This window comes from Oreochromis niloticus, linkage group LG15, assembly GCF_001858045.2.
Source record: "Oreochromis niloticus isolate F11D_XX linkage group LG15, O_niloticus_UMD_NMBU, whole genome shotgun sequence".
NCBI classification, from domain to species: Eukaryota; Metazoa; Chordata; class Actinopteri; order Cichliformes; family Cichlidae; genus Oreochromis; species Oreochromis niloticus.
Window position 1 is genome coordinate 3,890,147 of NC_031980.2, and position 21,086 is coordinate 3,911,232.

General features: G+C 42.5%; 1 protein-coding gene across 6 annotated transcripts in view; it reads right to left on the minus strand.

Annotated features, from left to right (window-relative positions):
* The window catches only part of klhl29 (kelch like family member 29), a 246,719-nt gene that overhangs the window by 147,550 nt on the left and 78,083 nt on the right, over positions 1-21,086 (minus strand). For all 6 annotated transcript variants that reach the window (XM_003440803.5, XM_025898585.1, XM_005449765.4 and 3 more), the window contains one exon: positions 16,041-16,352. In XM_003440803.5, coding sequence (XP_003440851.1) covers positions 16,041-16,313 — 273 coding nt within the window. In that variant the 5' untranslated portion in view covers positions 16,314-16,352. The remainder of the gene's footprint in view (positions 1-16,040; positions 16,353-21,086) is intronic.

Sequence of the window (21,086 nt, forward strand, 5' to 3'; positions counted from 1 at the left end):
TGTGTGTATTATTAAAATGGCCGGCTTTAGATCCCCTGAGTCTGGTGCACAGGGAAGGCCCACAGCAAGTAGGCCACAATGCTGGGACTCGCAGTCGAATAATGGACTGATAGAAATAGAAGAATAAAGAGAGAGAGATAAAAAGTTGTCTGGAGTCGAGGAAAAGCTTCTGTCATAATGAGGACCTTGTTATATTAAAAAAAAGGTGAGAGAGAAAAAAGTTTGTTATGTGCGCTGGATGGTAAAAATAGAACACAGGAAGCAGGGGCTGCTAGCCAGCAGAAGTCTCCAGATTAAATGTAAATAATTAATGTGTTAAATGTATATGTAAGGTGTTAAACATACTGAATAAGGTCCATAAAAATGCTATGCTGCAGTGGTGTCCCTAAAATACTTCTGCAAGGCAGAGTAGTAATATTGCCAATTGCTGACTGAAGATAAGCTTATAGCCCTGTACATTTGGCCAATCAGCATCCTCCAATCTGACATAAAAAGGGCAATTATTTTATCGCCCCAAGCAGAAACTATCAGCAGTACAGTAGAGCCGTTTGTTGTTATTGACCATGATGAATGCAGGGACCCAGGACTCATTCGTTAAAGAGATTAGCCCAGATCAACTGGACATCCTAATCAAAGCGCGAGCTAAAGTATGTGCCACATTTCTAATGGATCCAGCAGAGATTTTACTTGGATGCAGTCATTCACTTTTAACACAGTACAGGGACAAATAAAAACGAGGGTTGTTAGGGGCAGGAAATGTTTATCTGCGAGCTAAAACTACCGATCAGAGCACAGCTAGAGCAGATCAACCTGTACTTTACTGCACCAGAGAAAAAAGTTCGACTTAGCTATCACCAGCTACTTTTACTACTACTAATCACATCATCCAAGTTTCTGTCAACTACAAATGTATTTGTTTAATATGTCGCACCAATGATTATTATTATTTATAGCTTTGTTCTTTGTATTTTGTGTTTAAATATAAGACAAAAATGAACATGCTGAGGAACAAAATCATTGATATCTATCAGTCTGAAAAGGGTTACAAAGTCTTTTCTAAGCCGTTGGTTCTCCAGTGAACAATGATGAGAGCCATTATCCACAAATGGAAAAATCTAGGGACAGCGGTGAACCTTCCCAGGAGTGCCCAGCATACTAAAATTACTCCAAGAGAAAATCAACAAGTCATCCAGGAGGTCAGAAAAGAACCCAGAACAACTTTTACCTTGGGAGAGTCCAAGGTAAAAACCACAGCTGACCAAAAAGATCACCAAGGGTTTTCTCACACTTGCCAAAAGCATCTTGATCCCCAAGACTTTGGGGAAAATATTCTGTGGACTGACGAGACAAAAGTTCCACTTTTTGGTAAGTTTGAGTCCTTTTACATTTGGCATAAAATTAACACAGTTTTTCATACAAAGAATATCATACCAACAGTCAAATGGTGGTGGTAGTGCAAAGGTCTTGGTTTGTTTGTTGCTTCAGGATCTGGACGACTTGTCATAACTGATGAAAATACGAATTCTGCCCTCTACCAGAATGTAGGACAATGATCTGAAACACACTGGGAAGTCAAAGCTTTTTAATTGAACTAGTCAAAGTCAAGACTTAAACCAAATTGAAATGTTTTGGCATGACCTTAAACCATTCCTGCTGAAAACCCTCCAAAGTGTCTGAATTTAAACAATTTTGCTAAAAAGAGTGGGTCAAATTTTCTCTTCAGAGTTGAGAAATACTCATTACCTGGAAAAAATAATAATAATCAGGAATGGCATTTTTTTTTTCTGTAATATAACTAAAATAGCATTTGCTAATGATATCGAAGCACAAAGCTAAAGAGAAGGTCAATAACAACTTTACAGTGTCAGACAAACTCAAACTTTACCAGCATGATGAGGAGTTCAGAATCAGAACATAATACCTCATTATGATGCATCAGTTGAAACAGATCTCTACAAGGCTTTAACACAGCATTTGCTGAGACATAAACCAAAAATGTCAGCTTTGCGGTTGCATTACAGAAAACTTTAGGGAACGTGGAGATGTGTCAGTCTGAATCAAAGTGCTGGGCTGCCTGACAGATACTCCCATCCCCAGAGCCGCTCGGAGTCAATAGCAAAATTCCTTCTCCTGTTCCATGCACTTTGTGTTCTTCAATAGAAACATTAAAGCTAAACAAAACGCCTAAGATCCTTTCCAGATATCAGCTCAGTGAGTGAGAAGAGCACGGCCAATTGGCTAGTGATTTTTTTTTTTCCAAAGCATTTTCAGGACCTCTCTTAAGCCTTACGCTTATTGTCTCCTTTGTGCACCCAGCTGAAAACTGCAATAAGTCAAGCAAGGAATTTTCAAAGCAAAGCCTGTCAGTGTCTATTTACAGCCATAGAAAGTACAAACACTTTTAGTCTACCCTGTTCAAATAGGAATGAAAAAAGTAAATGTTTCTACCAGGAGTCAAGTTTCAGCCTCGGGCAGCGTCTGAGGGCAATTGTCCATAACTACTTCTTTTGAAGCCGTATGCATTTACACAAATATAGCCTTGGCAGCAAAACACGAAGACAAAAATCCCTCATTGTCTTTTGCAGCATGTAACTGACGCTAAGAGCACCATCAGACCTTAATACCACAGGTGAGATGGATCTGAGTGAAGTGCCAGACATGCCAAAGAGAGGTTGTATTGTTTACCTGTGCATCTTAAACACTACTCCGTCTGCCACCTCGCTGATATCTGATATTCCACGACATGACTGATGCTTTAAAAGCCTGCATTCACTATCACCTTTCGCATGGAGTTAACCTTAAGGTGGCAGTACTTTGAATGTCAACCCCTCCACATGTGGACCTTTTTAAATGCCACCTCTCTTTATTCCGCAATTGTGGAACAGGACAGACAAAGAGAAAGGAGTGGCCATTGAGGAAGGAGAACGATGCTGGCAGATGAGGTTTTATTGCCACCAGACAAAATCCAAATGACATACAATCAGCGAGGATCAGCGGGGGGTTCATTTAACACTTGAAAGGAAATTTGGGTACTAAGTGCGGGTATGAAGGGCTAGAGTGCTGATCCACTCATTTGATGATGTGCTCAATTACATAGATGAATGAATGGCAGCCTTGAACTGAAGAGAGGGGCTTTAGCGTCTCTAGACATCCGACTGCTGCTTTGTAATAACTATTATCTAAAATGTGCCGTAAACAACCGAATGCGGACAATATCAATTACAACTCATTTTTCTATAAATACATTTTTTACACTAAACTTGTTTAAGTGGGAGATGAAAGTGCTCGTTTAAAACTTGTATAAGCACAGAGACAGAGCACAATTAGGTCCCACCCACACGGGGAGAAAAAACACTTCATGTGTCTCCACTGACTTTATAAAGCTGCCTCTGTCACAACCATATAATACAAAAAAAAGAAAAAACAGAAAAAACAGATAAAAGAAGTCTGCGGTACAAACAGGTGACAGAAGCAAGTCTTTTTCTTTTTACACGTATTCGAAAAACTGTTCTCTAAAGAAGAGCCCGTAGTAGAAATGGATGCAGGCGATAAGATACGAGGCATCAGACAAAGCAGCAAGCATTTTTTTGTCCCGCTGATGAGGTTAAACTAAAGCAATTTCACAGTATTCATCCTGTGTTATAGTGAAATGTGGATAATTCAGACAGCTATGCGTAATGTCAGCAATGTAGGGGAGTCTTTATACCTCCTATTAATTCCACTGTACAGAAATTGGCTGCGATTCAGCTGAGGGCGCAGTGGGGGGTGCTCATGAGATAGCACTCGGTGAACAAATCTCTGTTACATAATGGAGCTAAAAGGCTAAAATGACTATTTACACATGGTTCTAGACACAAAAAACGCCCTAGTTCTCACGAAAACAGTACAGATGATGTGCCACAACTGAAATGAAACACTCCTGTCTGACGTCTCACCACGTTTTCCTTGCACAACCCATTAAATGCTAGCATTCTGCTAATGCAATGCTGATTGTTTCTTTGGGGATTTACAACATGACGCACTCCACCGAAGACACCCATTTCCTAATAACTGTTAAAACACAAGTTAGAAGTGCTGCTAAATCAAAACAAAAAGTTGTGTGAGTGTATGAGAGGCAAAGACGATGCCGTCATTAGTGGGGCCTGCTAAAAAGTTCTCTGCTGCTGCTGATTTCATGAGGACACATCTAAATAATGAATGCTTTAGTACAACTAAAGACATAACTACACTATATTGCCAAAATTATTTGCTATGCTATCCATGTGTTCATGGACCTTGCTGTGTGCACTGCTGATTAGTCATGTCGGAAAAAGAAGGGGCCATCCCCAAACTGTTTCCACAAAGTAAGGGGCAAGTCCAACTCCAAAAAAAACAACCCACGCCATAATCACCATGATGCTTTGCATTGGGTCTGGTGATGTAAGATTTGATTGCAGCTGCTTGGATATGGAAACCCATTCCATGAAGCTCTCTACCCCAGCGGTCCCCAACTCCCGGGCCACGGACCGGTATTGGTCCATGAGTCGTTTGGTACCTGCGAGAGTTGAGGCACGGGTGTGAAATTGATGTTTTTCAGGGTTTTTATCGTTATTTTTTTATCGTTAACTCGGTTTGAGTTAACTGACCTCTGACACTTTGCACCTCAACAACTGCTGAAACTGCTCGGTTATTTTATGTGGCCAACCACATCATGGCTGAGCTGCTGCTGTTCATAATCGCTTCCAATTAGTTATAAAACCATTAACAGCTGACTGTGGAATATTTAGTAGCAGGGAAATTTCACGACTGGACTTGTTGCACAGGTGGCATCCTATCATGGTACCATGCTGGAATTCACTGAGCTCCTGACAGCGACCCATTCTTTCACAGATGTGTGTACAGTCTGCATGCCTAGGTGCTCGATTTTATACACCTGTGACCATGGAAGCAACTGGAACACCTGAATTCAGTGATTTGGCTGGGAAAGCGAATACTTTTAGCAAAATAGAGTATCTAATAATTGAAAAAATAATGAAAACTTTTGGGTTGAAGTTCCAAACATCGGTATTTATTCTCAGCAATGTTACGGTCATCCCCTATGAAACTGGGTCCAGAGGGTGATAAAGAATTTAGAAGTAACTGGATGTTGTTTGAAATATTTTATTATGCAAGTACCTAACAATGGCCGCCTACTAATATACAGTCACTGACCACTTTGTTAAGTACACCTGTTGGCCATTTTGTTAGGGACAACTTGTACAAATGATTAATATCTAATCAGCCAATCACACTGCAGGAACCGAATGCATTTAGGCATGTAGAAAGACGACCTGCTGAGGTTCAAACCAAGTTCACTGCACTCAAATGGCTTTCGCAGCCACCAGATCTCAATCCAACAGAGCTTCTTTGGGATGGTGAGATGGAAGATTCTCATCAAGGATGTACACCTGTGTTACGCTATCATGCCATAGACCAAAATCTCTGAAGGTTTCCAGTACCTGCTGGATCTGTTACATGAAGAATGAAGGCTGTTCTGAAGGCAAAAGGGGCCCACCCAGTACTAACAAGATCTACCAACTTTACCTTTGTAACAACAGCTTAGACATAGTTCTGTTTCAGAAAATACAAACAACAACAAAAAAAATCCTCTGACTTACTAAACTAATATTTTTAGCCAGCTCAATTATTTTTTGGGGAGCTTTTCAGCCCTCAGGTGGATATTGCGTGGCTGCGGCTTTATTCTCCACTCTGAGCAGTTTTCAGAATATGATATACTTTGAATCAAGTTATTGCAGCCAGCACAAAATAAAATAAGCAACCTTGTTTCTGAGTTTTGAGGAGGATAAGAGCCATGAGTGAGCGCCGTGGATTGAGCCATACTTTGCAGCAAAATAAGTGTTTAAAACAAAACTGGAGAAAAATGGAGGGATGTTGAAGACGGGCTGGAAGAGTGGTTTCGAGAAGAGGCTGTGCTTGCTTTTATACCATTTTTTGCCTTGGGGAAGAAAAAAAATGCTGCCGCCAGTGACATGAATTCAAGCTGATAAAGACTGCAAACCTTTTACCTTTCAGGCCAAAGGAGTCCGAGTGTGTGATAATCACAAGATACATTTGTGTGAAGAATAACTTTCCCCTTTGACTCAGACCTCTCAACCTATGACGAGGAAGAGGAGCGGTGACACGCAGCGCTGGCAGCGATGACAAATGATAATGGCAAATCTAAGACGACAGCCACTTCAAATTGCCCAGGGATCAACGGTGACCTCTTGACACTTAAGCGAATCGGGCAAATCTGACAGCCTTGAACACGCTGGGCAGCGCGACGTGCCTGACCACAGCCTTGTGTGCTTCTGTTTGTTGTTCAGTGCTGTTTTCCTTTATGTTGTCATGAGATTTACTGAGAGCATTTCCAGTCTAGAAGAGATGAGGACCGGGAGTCAAGCGTCGTCTGTGATCCCTCGGTGTCCTGTAACAGCTGTCTCTGGCATCAGAGCATGCGGTTGCCGCTATCCCATATTACATCTCTGCCACTCAAAACCAACGGATCAGCAATCCAATTTCACACAAGCGCGCTCAGAGGGTGGCATTGCTGACGCAGGAGTGGGGATCTATGCCTCAACAAAGACAAGAAGTTGTTTGAAGTCGCAAAAGGGGTGGTGGACAGGAGGGGGAAGCGCAGAGATGGGCCGACGAATTAGATTGAAAAAGTAATAGAGGTGTGATGGAGCAGGATGAAAAAGAAGAGAAAAAAAGGCAGGGATTTCATCAAATCATGCAACTGCAGAGGGTAGCATAAGCTACTAATTTCCCCAACAAATACGAGCACAGGAGACAAACTAATACCAACGAGAGCCTCCGAGACAAATCCGCTCTTCGGAAACACACCTTTATTTGTCTAGTGACGTTCACCGTGCCAGTTTCTCCTCAGCCAAAGACCAGAGGGACAATGATCTCTGTGTACTGGTGGGAGAGCAGATGTACAGTATTGGATGACAACACACTCCTCAAACCCTTTCAATATAACACCCTCATATTGCATAGTCATTGTGACATAAATAGAGAAGGGACTTGCGTCTCGTCTTTCACACAGCAGATAGAGATTCAAATCTGATATCCAATGACTGCTTATTAGATTGAGCCATCAGGCCGCCAGTTTGGAGCCAGACTCATAAGACAGCCGGTGTGTTGAGAAGGCTGCTTTTCCATTTCCACCCACACATATATGCACACACACACAAAAACACAACAGAAAAAAAAGGAGAAGAGCAAGCCCCTACTGGACAATCTTCTCTTCTGATGCCAGAGCCGTGCATGCAGAATTTTTTTGTAAAGCCCGCCGTAACCAGTTACAGACACACCGCAGAGCCAGCCCCCCTACCCACAAAGGTCTCCTATTTTGGGGTATCTGTGGATTTCTTTGAACAATAGCTCATCTCGGTCTGTTTTATTTTTCTTTTCCCAAAGGCGTCCAAATCCAACACGTGCACCGAAAGCAGAAAAAGACAGAGAGAGGGAAGACTTGGCCGGGCTGCAGAATCGTTACAGGGGAAGAGCTGGATGGATAATTGCAGCGCTACATTGTCGAGACAAAAGGTCAGCTGGGATCCTACCTCTGTGGCTCTGTGGACAGGATAGACAGACACCGGAGCACTCATGAAAAAAGATGTGGGTTAGATGAAGCCCGCGGGACACTCCTGTCACCGGGAGAGTGACGAGACAGACTAAGATAACACTTTCCTTCACCTGTCCTTTGACCTGTTGCTTCGTTATCCTCCCACATCTGCCCGCTGTTTCGTTTTTATGTGGATTTTTCTCTTTTCTTTTTTTTTACCCACCTTTCCTCCCTAAATCAAGACAGCTATCAATATATTTTTTTGACAGCAAAAGATGACGTTGTCCTAACTTTGCGATGAGGGCGAGAGATTTCTGATAAATCTGTCATCGGACTCATGACTCCCATTCACAATCCGTCCGATTTAAAATGTGAATACCGGACAAAAAAGAAAAGAAAGAAAGAAAAATACGGTTTTGACAGTTTCTTTTTTACAATGCCTTTTTCCCTCTGACAGTTTGACAGTATGCAGTCCTCATGACTGAGGAGTTCACCTGTCTGTCTGTCTGTCTCTGACTCTCTCTCTCTGTCTGTCCGTCCATCTGTCTGTCTGTCTGTCTGTCTCTGACTCTCTCTCTCTGTCTGTCCGTCCATCTGTCTGTCTGGCTCTGTATCTCTGTCCTTGATTAGCAATCATGGCAGCGTAGCGTGGTCTGATTCAAAGCGGAAAGCTTTAATTCTCCCCACATGGCGCAGAGACGTCCAGACCCCAGCGCCGTTGCTCCAGGTAAACACACGATCGCTGCATCTCATTAACACTCAAAAGTTTCTATGTATCATGTGAAGGAAAATCACTGCCTAATCCTCCCGCCGCTCCCTTGAGGCCCGTCGTTTCTTAATGCCTCTGTCGTAGATGGCTGACAGCACATTTGTTTGTCCACAAACACCCCGATGATGTTTGCGATTACACACACACACTAAAAAAGAAGGATTCTAAAGAATTAATGCCCGACTAATGGAAAGTAAAAGACTGAAGTAGGAAGTCTTAGTTCATTAACCGTCAGACCAATTAAGATCAGGTGTACGCATCGACAAGCTTTGAATGTTTTCCTCGCTTGTATGTGCCAGGAATTCAAACTCTTGTTTTCCAGTGAGGAGAAGGAGAAAAAAAATCCAATCAGAAGAAGCAAAAAGAAAGTGGCGTTTTTAATAGTGCGCTCGAGGGCGGATTTTCTGCATACGCACCCGCCGAAGGGCTGTCTTTATCCAAACTGACACCTCCACCAGATGGACAAGGCGGAAAAAGAGCTGACAGGTTCGGCTCAGCTCTTTCTTAGACAAGCTGACTTTTAGCGCTAAAATATCCTCCGACACATGCACCACTTAACCACTTACAAAGAAGAGAAGAAGAAGGAGGGGGGAAAGAAAGAGTGAAACAGACCTCTGGCTCCGCATATTTAAAATTGAATAAGTGTTCAAACGCTGAAAGTCACATAAAGGGACTCTTGACTCACCTGTGAAAACGCCTTCAGGTTTTACATGATGCCATATAGATAATAAATGAAAGCTGCCGTGCTGAAATAAAGCGTTTCTCATCAATCAGTCAGCTCTACTTCGGAGGAATTGTCTTTTGAGAGCTGGATTTTGGTGACATTTTCGCTGTGAATGAAAATGGCACACAGCAAGTCTGTGATGGGATGGCAACACGTACAGTAGAAGCTAATAAATCACATCCAGGCAGCGGCAGCGTGTGAAGATTGTTTACCTTGCTGCAGCTCAAAGAAAAAGATAAAGGTGCCTTAGAAAGCTCGCGCTATTTAGTATTTAGGGAGAGTTTGGAGTATATATTTTGAATCTTAATGCAAGTCAAAATGTCAGGGATGATAAAAAAAAGAACCACATGATTTTTTTTCCTTTTTACTATTCTTAACCAGCTCTTGTAAACTATCTCGCTGAATTATCTGCACCGTCAGTTTATGTCCATCAGCATAAAGGCGCGCGGGATGACATCATTTCAAGCTGTGAAGCAATCGTTTTTTTCTCGCTGTGATGATCAGTGTTCTCGGCTTTCCTCGTAAAAAGCGAGCAGCGACCCCATGGTGAGTCTACCTCGCTTTGTAAAATGTAAAGTTTCATCTTATCTCGATGATGGAGTTGCATCGCAGTGTTTGACAGAACAATTGTGGTTTCCTCCACTAGCTCGAGCTAATTCAAAAGCAACCCTCACCTGGCGCCTCACCCCGCCTCCCTCCCTCTCCTCCCGTCTCCGTTCCGGCGCTCTCATCCCGCTTCCCCAGTGTGTGCCTACTTAAACTTTAATCATCTCATATTCAATACATTTCACAGCGACTCGTCACAAAGTTATCCCATTTTTCAAAGGGCCCCCCACCCCACCCTCACCCCCCTTTAGCCTCAACCTCGGTAGAGATTCAATAATTTTTCGCTCTTCCAGTCTATTCATTACAAGGCTCCCTGACACCGCGGTGACATTCACATGGAGTGTTTCTTTACGCAGATATTAAGGCTCTGCGAGATAATAAGAATAAAAGCTAAGCTAAGCCGCTGCTAATGCACTACAAAGGTGATGCCCCGGTCGTGTCATACTGGTAGTTTTTTTAATGCCTCAGCCCTGACCAGAACATCTATCACTGTATTAGTTGGGGGGGTTTTCACCCCCGTGCTCGGGAAATGGCACAAATGCTCCTTTACTAGATGCAGAAATAGAAAATACTCTCTGAAGAAGCGTGCTTTTTGCAAGCGTTCTCTCTTTTCTTCTTTTTTTGATTGTGTCAGAGTGAGGCCATGACACCCGCTGTTCAGTGTTGTGTTGGTCACAGTATGGGGTCTGCTTCAATCCACTGGCTACCTGACCTGGCTGAAATCAATGACCAGCAAGACACAATGTGTAATTTTGTTTTAAGACAAGCTCTATTGATTGTTGCTGTCAGCGCTTCGAGGGTTTTTTTTGTTTTGCTTTTGGTTTTTTGGGTTTTTTCCCCCCTTTGAGATGCTCATCTTGGGTCAAGTCATTGCTGAAGCAACACTTTTAATGCAAATATCAAGTTCAAGCTCAAACTGTTGGCTGATACCAAACCATACGTCTTTTATTTACTGCAAACCGCTGCTACCCAGATTTTTGAGACTTTTTTTTTGAGACGCTACAAAATACAAAGCATAACCTCCACAGAATGTCTTTAAATTATTCATGTTGGACTCCCCTCGTTTTGCACCTTCCTACAACAGCTATCTGACCAGAATAACACAGGCCCATAACACAAGATTACTTACCTACTGAGTGTATTTCTAACAACATTAAACTAATGAGATGGCTACGGGCTAAACAAATAGCAATCACGGTTCGAGACTGCTCGAAAGATCAGAAACCAAAATCTCATCAAGAAACATTTTCAACAGAGAAACGAATGAGATGTAAACAGAGCGAAATCAAAATGCCAGTGATGCCGTCCATCAACATAAACCTTCAAGCAAATGATAATGATGTATGTTTGGCGGTCCCTTGATCGATATAAAGGCTGTACTGATGTGAGACTCTGGCTGATAACGATGTTTAAAACGACAACATGAATACTTATGACAGACAGTTTTTTCTTTGTTTTGGTTTTTTTTTCTTTCTGATTTTGGACACATTTATAAATTTATAAAAGTGGACCCAGACGCTGTTTTGCGGTCATCTTGTCCATCTTATCCAGCATCATCAGTGCTCGGCCAATGAATCGTTCAGTTTATCAGCATGCTCTTACTGTACTAGTTGTGTCTGCTGCATTTGGGTTATACGAGGGCTGGTGAAGAAATTCCAGCTACCACTACCGTTAAATATCAGGGGAGGATGGATTAAAAATTTCATAGTAAGGGATTAGTCCATGCAGCAAAATCCATATGTTTCAGCAGCCTATCTGTGGGAAGATACTTTCTGAGTAATGTGTTAGGAGATAAAAAATTCCAGCTTTAGTGCACATATAAAGTCTATAAAATCCTCACTAACCTTAATAACAGGTTGTAACATTAATGTGCAAACGTTTAGCTGCAGCATTAAAGCATTTACACATACACAAATCCATCCATCTATACATTTTCAAAAGCACAGCCCTCATGTGGATCACATAGAAGAAGTGTGAAACTCTTTTTAACTCATTACTGAAGCCAGCGATGTCATTTCAGCTTTATAAACTGTGCAAAGTAATGTCACCTCTCTTTTTATGTCAATAATGAGGACGTGCAAATATGCTGTTTGCATAAATGGTAAATGGACTGATTCTTATATAGCGCTTTTCTACTCTGCCGGAGTACTCAAAGCGCTCTATACAACATGCCTCATTCACCCATTCACACACACTCATACAAGCACTTCTAAACACAAGTGCAACTAATAAACATTCACACACATTCACACTCTGATGAACGCATCGGAGGGCAATTTGGGGTTAATATCTTGCCCAAGGATATTTGGCATGCAGACTGGGGAAGCCAGGAATCGAACCACCAACCTTCCAATCAGTAGCTGATCTGCTCTACCGCCTGAGCCACAGCCAGCAATAAGCATTGCTGAATTGTCCCCAGGCAAAAGCAGCTGGACGACAGTATTTCAGTTCAGTGTGGGCAGAAAAGTCGTATGTTCTGGACGATTCTGGCAGATTGAAACCTGCAGGGTGACTTAACGCAATGTAAAAGATGAGATTAATAAAATGGCACAGCATGTGCCTTTTAAGGACGTCCCTTATGCAAGGGTATAGCTAAGACTGCTTGTCCAGCTAAAATGTTCTGGTTGGAACTTCAAGCGCTCCGCAATTTCGATGCAAATACATTCAAATAAACAGAATAGTGAAGCAAGGAAGTCTCATCCAGAACTGAGCATCACACACTAAATGATTTAGGACATGTACACATACTCCTTTGCTCCCCAAGTACACCAAATATTAGATGTCTCTCTTTTAATATGCAGTCCGCTTTAAGAAAACATTGGTGGTACTGGTGGCACACATATACCCACAGATATGTCAGAAAAGGTGCAGTTTTTTAAATGATGAGTAAATAACACTAAACCTCCACCAAGGCCATTGCACCTTTTTGCTATTTTAAGGCAAGCGTTGAGAATTTGCACGAGTATTTCCTTTACCCGTGCTCCACCTCTCCACCAAGTTTAATGGAATTTGGCCTTGCTGTGTGAGCCTACAGTAACATTCCTGACAGGCACCAGGCCTCAGCTCTTGCCTCGACCTGCTCGGACGCTACGATGCTCGCTGGAATAATAGAATCGCTCCATTTGAACAAAGTCTGTTTAGTTATCAACCAGTAAATTGACTCTCATTGATATTCTAAGCAAAAAATACTTTGGAAAAACGACTAGCATGCTGAGTGAAACTGAGCTTTTCCCTGACAGTCACAATACTGTTCATCAGCCGGAGACACAATGGCTCTGTTTGATAATTACATCCAATTCAACATCTGTGACAGGAGCACAAAACGTACGTTAAATTAAGTTTAAAAAAATAATTAAAGGGATAACAGAGCATAGGTCTACATTAGCAACGGTTCATTGTTCCATGTGGTTAGCTTTGCATGGACAATGCAGCCAGATGGCCCTTTTTGAATGTCAGCATTTACCCTACACGCATATGTACACCTGCACATATACACGCGCAAATCTGACCAGTGTGTTTATGCAGAGAGCCAGCCTCCGAACACTGGAAACCAATATAGTCCACTAGCTTTTTAGCGTATATGTGGACAGAGCAGGGACACGGGTCCCGTGGAGAGCGAGCTACAGCCATCCATCAGACTCTTTGTGACCACCAACAGCTTTGATGAAAGATGACAGAGAGGCAGAGAGCAAGTGAGGACAGTACGCAGCCAGGAAGAAGATAGAGAGACAGGCTCCCATAGTGATGGCCAGTTCTTAAGGCTTCTGTAGCTTTTGTAGGCCACTATTAAAGCAGAACCCAGACTATGTATTTCCATTTCTAAACTGTGCTGGTCTCTACTGCCTACATTACAAAGGACTGTCAGGAGCAAAACAAAGCAGAGTAAATCCCTGAATAAGGGTGGCACCTTGGGAAATAACCACACAGTTGTTGCTGTGCACGCACACGCTCACACTCATGCACGCACTCCCCCATATGCTGTATGTTTAAACAAGTGTGCACTCAGATGCAATGCAAAGTAGTTAATTGCTATGGCAGCCATTGAATGATGACAACGGCCACGGTGGGAGTTGGCGAGACTTTGTCTGAATGTATGTAATTATTCAGCTGCACAAAAGGAAGGGCCGATGCGGTGCCAAAGCAGATTCACTGTGTCTGTGGTCAGTGTATTCAGCGGGGAATCTAATGATGTGCACTTGTGGGCTAAATTACCAGAGCATTGTTTACCTCTGCTCTTACAGAGCAGATTCCACCAAGAGCAAGAGACCGAGAAGTCCAAGTTAAAGAAAATGATCTGACAGTGAGGAGGAATGTAGAGAGAAGATGAATGGTATCCATGGAAGCGGAGGCTGGGGAGAGGCTAAAATGTCTAACTCCTTTTTGGTAAAGGCCTCTCTCTTCACACGTTGCTGACAGCCAGCTTGCTAGCAAATCCCAAGACGAAGGGGTGGAAAACACAAACTGTACAGCTCTTGACTATACCACTCAAGACACTTTCAAGCTGCAGTTATTTTCTAAACACAAATACAACGTATAATCAAATCAGGAATGAATGCACCTAAGTCACTTGAGGCCTTAATAAAATAGCTTTATAATACAGTTTGGATTAAATATCATGGTCACAATGCAGTGAGAAGAGATTGCTTTTAATCTTTGACGGCAGTTCGCCATCTTTTGCTTCTGATCTACCCCAACAGCCTTGTTACACTCGAACTGCTCCTTTGTCTTCAACACTCCTTCTAATGAATTTCATTTCAGCTTAATATTTCTCCACAATTTTTATTTAACTATTAGCTGGATATTTTTTAACCTACTTCCCTTAATATCCACTTATTTTATTATGCTTACTGGCCAATTTACCTAACACTCTGCCATGCTAGGCTACTTTTTTCAATACATGCTAACCGCTCCATACTGTTTGCTAACAGTTTAACTGCTAGCCTCACTTTTACATCACCTGTCTACTCCATTTCAACTGTTTATTAATTGTTTAGTTAGATAACAATTTCATCTGTTAATCCATACTGTTAATTGCTAGTCATATTTTTTCAAATAATTTACAGTGTTATATTCATAACTTTATTTTATAGCCACATTAGCTGTTTAGCTAGCTGGCTAACAATTTCTGTTGTTAACTGCTGTTAAATTGCTATCCACAATATGCATTAACTGCTAGATAGGTAACAGCTTATATATTATATTGGGCTAACAATTTCAGCTTTTAACACATAACTAGGAAATTTACTAAGATGTTCCACCTCTGATCAGAGAGGCTTCTTCAGTACTAAAACATGAGATTTGAAAATTCTTCAAAAAACTCTAGCTCTTAACACAACTTTATGTTCATATTTTTACCTGACTACCATATTAGGTGTGTATCTATTATATTTGGCTAACAATATTAATTGTTAATCCACGATGGTACCTAGCAATTCAACTGCTAGCCAAAAAATAACCTTTTACTAATTTTGCTGACTACTGTGTAAACTATCAGTTATAATTTTTGCAAAACAAATTAATTTGTTTATCTATACAATGTATTAAAGTAACTAACAAAATATATATTTATGCATTCTTTTTAGATGCTGTTTTGTACTGCTCGTACATTAATTTTAATTATCCGTTAATGCATCTGTGCAAACTTGTTCGCGTCCACTTAATTCATTTATTATTTGTAACAGCTAAGCTAAATCTTTCCCACTGGTTAATGCAGAAATATCGCCTGGGACACTGGGAAATCAATGACCTACAATGTCAATATATACTGATATGGTATATAATAATGTGGTTCCCTTTGTTTGCTCATTTCCAGCACACTACAAATCATCACCTGAAAGTAGAACCTATCTGAGTCGCCTGTCAGAGATCATTTAAATAATGTAAGAAAAAAAATGACTAAGGAGGCAAAAGCAGGACAAGGCAGCAATTTGGCAGAGAGAGAAAATGAAGATGGAAGGAAAATGGTTTGGCAAGAATGTGCAGAGAGAGCAGCAAAACTGGAGTGAGGGATAAAGGTAAAGAGCAAAAGAGGCTGCAGAGAGAAAGAACAGAGGGGGTTTGAGGAGCTGAGACAGTTGAACCATGAAGACAGGCGTGCCAGTGCAGAAATGTTTGGGAAAAAAAGTGGGAGGGAAGAACTGGAAGACACACAGAGCGAGAGAAGAAAGCAGAAGTCTCAAAAGCATGGAAAAAGTTAGATATTACATCCAGTTGGGGAGTCATCACAGATTGAAAAGTTGACACGGTGAGAGGAAAGAAAGCCTGACAGAGCAGTAAAAGAGATCGAGAGCCGTCCAAGAGGAGTCAGAGGGAAGCAGGTGTCCCAGCATCCATTTGGATGAGCCTCTTACCTTGGCTGATGCCGGAGCCACCGATCCTGCTGCCGAGATGCCTCGCTTGACCACTAAGTCGCTGCTCGATGTTGTCACGGCAACTGTAACTGGAGTTGGAAGAAGGGAGGGGATGACTGGGAGGGGAAGGAGCCCCGGACGGTTGTTGCCGTTGACAACGGCAGAGGCACAGCTATGATTGGCTCCTCCATTGTGGAGGCCAGAAGGACGGATGTCTCTCCGCTCCCAGGGTGCCCGGTAGTCCCTCTCAAAGCGATGGTGGTGGCGTGACATCACTTCCTCTTCCTCTCAGAGGGAACAACAGGGGCAGGCCTGCGTGAAACGGGAAGAGGGTAAAGGTCATTTCAACCACGAAGTGCAAGCGGCAGCGAGCGATTCAGACACGAATAGAATAAAAGTTTCTGGGAAAAAAACAAAGAACAGAGCGACACGTAAAGAGTGAAACACTCAGTCAGTAAATTAAGGAGAGAACATGTTGACATGAAGGTGTAAATGCTCACAGCATCTGCTCCCAGCGCACCTGACTGACGCGAACACACTGCGGTTCATTTGTTGCCTCTAATTCCTATTCTCCCAGTCATTAACGAGGACTGCGACAAGAGGGAGAGAAATGAGCGCCGCTGAGCAGCTCTATAAAAAACACCATCAGTGCCAAACACCATAAGGAGCCAAATGTGTTATGTGAGGCGTCTAGGCGCGGCAACGACAGGTTCAAACAAAATGGCCGAGTCAGACGCAAGCAGGTACACGCTCAGTTCAAGTTGTCCTGAGGGCGGCGTGAGCAGTAACACGACCTTGCGGTCAAAACTCATTCATCTGAATAGATAAATACCCGCGTCACCCCCCACACCCCAATTACAGCTCATCTCATACATCTAATGGCTGGTTAATTCAATCAGATTGCCCTTGAAGTGCATTGGAGGGTTCTCCCTTTTTCGAGCACAGCAGGCTGCGATAGGCTAAGAGGTGACAGCGAGCTGGAATTACATCAGAATGGAGCACGGCGCTATTGTGCAGCAGGAGCAGCGTATCACTCTTCTATTATGTCATAAATCAAAGTGGTACGGGATCTGAGCAGTGAAATCCATCACTGATGGGTTTGTAGCGCATTGTACTCAACCTCACCAAAGGCACGTTATGCTTCCCAAAGCCCTCGATAACAGATGAAATAAATATATAACAAGCTCACACCAGGTTCAGCGAGCCCCATGCAAAATCCCCTGGTCTGCAAGGAGAGAATGACAGCGGATGATAAGTCTTTATTCTGCACGCTGGGGTCTGTCACGCTGCTTCTTAGCCTCACAGAGGAGGGAACGCCTTGAAATGCCGGCTTCTCTGTGAGTATCTCTGTGTGTGCGCGCTAGTGTACAAAAGCAGCATATACTACAACTGAATGTGTTTAAGCCCAGCCGTGCAGTATAAGAGTCCACGAGGAAGCTGCAAATGAAAGGTTCTCTACAAAGCTTTGATGGAAGCGATACACCAAGCAGCCTGCGGTGGGAGCACTGGCCCTACTGTAACTTTAGCTGCTGTGACCATCCATTTATTTATCCACTACAACCCTCTCTTTCTTTCTTCCTTTATGTTTTTATCGTCTGTATTTTCTTATGTTATATATACACCCACCTCTCTCAATCCTCAGTTCATTTCATTCCCCTCTCTAATACAAGGTCTACTCTGTGCAAACACAGCAAGCTGATCCGTGGCGACAGAGTCAGACGGAGCAACTGAACGCTTCGGAACGACTCTGTCACGCTCTCTTCTCACTCTCTCCGCAATAACCTTACTCCTTCTCCATAGTAACCCCTTTTAATAACCTCAAATTTTCCAATAGAATAAGCTCGAATTATCTCTAAAAATATGTACAGAGAGACTAACAAGGTTCTAGGCCAGTGGAACAATGGCAGAGTTAGAGCCAGGTAATACTCTCTTATCTCCCGAGCTCCACACCTCAGCAAAGAAATAAGAGGGCAGTCCGAAAAATTCCTCCACATGAAAACAGTGGAAGAAAAAGCAGAAAAAAAGGGACATTATCTCCACAAAAGTCAGAATCGAGGGCAAGAGTGCATTTGCTTTCACAATTTCTTTTTATCAGCGCTTTTCAGATGTGAAGTGGAGACATGCTATTGTGCATCCACTGTGCTATTGAGTCTAGATGGTGATTCAGTGGAAAACAGTGTGTTTAGTCTCCCTGTAAACCTCTTAGGACATCGGTGCACTTGAGAACAAATCAATCCATTTGATTATGCAGAAAAGGCATTGAACAAGTTTGCATGTGCTCACACAAGCAAGCTCTGTGGAACAAACCTCACTAAGGTAGCACCACACAGCACAGGATAGAGGAATGAAAAAAGCAAAGTCGCCTCCTTTGCCGTCTTCTATTTATCGCTAACAGCTAAAATTCAAAACGTGAACAAAGTTATTCAAATACCTTCTGGAGCGCTGTGGGGATTATCCAGTGCCCATTTCAATAAAAACATTTTTTTTTCCAAAATTAGTCCTGTTAAGAGAAATGCAAGAAATAGTTTGTCTGATGGAATATTTTGATCTGGCACTTCTCAGTTATTTGTAGCCAAGGCTGAGGAAACAAGACATGAACTTCAGGGTCAAGGGTTAAGGTTTTAAACACATAAAGTAGCTCAAGTATTTCACAGTTTTCAAATCATATGAATGTCAAATCAAAAAATGGGTAAAAATGAGTAACATGATGAGAATGTAAGGTTATCCACTGAATTCCGTATTTTAAATAAGGTGCAACAACAAATTGATGAGAAAGTCAAAATAACTTCTGTAAGAACATTTGCACTAATTCAAGTATCCATCCATCCTCTGTTGCTTACTGGATCTGTTATGGAGGCAGGAGTCTAACCACAGACTCCCAGAACTTGCCAACCCCAACCACCTCCTTCCTCTCTTCCATAGACATTCCCAGGCCAGAGATGTAATCTTTCCAGTTTGTCCTGGATCTGCCCTGGGAACATGCCCACCATCCTAGTCAGATGCCCAAACCACCTTAATTGGCTCCTTTTGATATAGAGTAGCTCTACACAGAAAACCCTTATGAGGAAATTAAAAACTCAAGAGACACAACCGTATCCAGGGCAGGGTGGACGGGCCCTGGGGCAGGGGCTCAAGGACAAGCGCCTGCTGGCAGGGCTTTAGCCCATGGGGCCTGGTTGGAGCTAGCCTGAAAGAGCTACAAGAGGGGCTGTAGGGGTTTGGTGCACTGTAGAAGCGCCAGTCAGGGGCAGAGGTCCTTGCAGTCCAATCCCAGGCAGTGTTATAATTAATGTTTTGATATAAATACAATTCAAACAAATTTAAAACCATGTTATAAACAGCTTTTGTAAAGGGTGTACTGTACTAATGTGGGGGGGGTTTTTATGTTAAAATGACTGAAAATATTCAATGTAACGTTTCTTTGACATGCTCATTATTCTGAAGAGTTGACAGTGCAGCAACGTAGTTTCTGCATGCCTGCATCAAAGAGTTAGACGCAGTGAAAGCTCCTGTCTCGTGCTCGTGATGCAACTTTTTAACTGCTACAACGTGTTAATTTAAAGCATTAAAAGCTCAAATTCAACTTTTGCAGATGTGAAAAACTTTTGGTTTTATTTTATTTTATTTACCATTATTTTGTTAGCATATGTAGAGCTGCAAGAAGGCTAAGCTGTTACAAAATGGCTCAATTTAGTGAAGATTTGTGATATCTGACACTTGGGTCAGGGGTCACTCTCCTGGTGAGGGGCGCGATGAAGAAGACTACATTTCTCCTTTCAGTGGGCTGTTTAATATGTCTGTGTAAAGGCACAAGTGAATGAAAAACACAATGAAGCATCAGCGCCTGCGAGTTGATTAATTAGAAAAGGTTAAATGTAGAACTCGGGATACAGAAAAGAATTAGTCACTATGAAACAAATGCAGTCCTTCATGATTGACAGCATTACTCATGAGGGGGCTTCTGCACAACAGAACAACTGCAGAACAATTAAAGGGTTAGCTCCGTTTTGTATAAACAGTATGCAAAGCTGCTATTTTCTCATGTCTCATATAACATCATGGCTCCTAATCGGAGGTCTGTGTGCTCCACATTTCCTTTCTTACTTTAGATAGCGAACGTAAACATCCAGCTTAGCATCATCGAGCACCTCATACACATGACAAACGCTTCTGTTGTTTTCTAGAGGAGACTCTCACATTACCATGCTTCCCATTCTATCACTCACCCAAGTGGCATTTTCAGATTCTTGGCTCTACATTTCAATATCTGCACAATCCTCTAAGTGAATTCCTGTCATCCTGGCACTATGCATGTCAGTATGTACTGTGGAACTGGAGGCTGGCAACAGATCCCTGCAGAACGAGTGTCACCGAGACAAATCCCACTACATTTATGGTCCTCGGTGAACAGAAGGATTTAAGCTACTAATTACAGAGACTTAAATTCCCTCCACGGCTACGTTTCTGCCACTGCTTTAAAGTCTGCGTGTGCGTGCGAGCCCACGTTGGCTCGAGCCTGAGAGAGTGTGCGCTCTGTGTGTGTTTTGGGTTTGTTTTTTAGGTTAAGTACGAGAAGGCGATAAAGGAAATGTCGCTCTCAGAGGCCCCCGTGGAAACCAACACCCCACACACCTGTGGACTCTGCCAGACCAGATAAACACTTGAATGCATCACATCTCCAATGACACTCGGCTCTGCGCCGCTCCGCTCTGGGGAGATGGTGCCAATGAAGATTTGCCCATTTTCTTTCACGTCCAATGAAGTCACTGTCAAACTATGGACGAGACGACGCCGTTTCAAGAGGAGGGCTGATAACCTTCGCTGCGAGGCTCACGTGTTTAAAGTCAATCTAAGAGCTTTTTTAAAGTTCATAAGATATAATGACAGCATTTCAGTCATACCCTACAGCAATTAATGAGGCTCTTCAGCTCCTGCAATCCTGTCAGCATGTTAATAATCTAACCTGAGGGTATCAGAGTTTCCCACGCCAAATGCTATTTTCTGACTAAAAACAGCTGATGATCTCTTCTGTAAGATGAGAAAAAA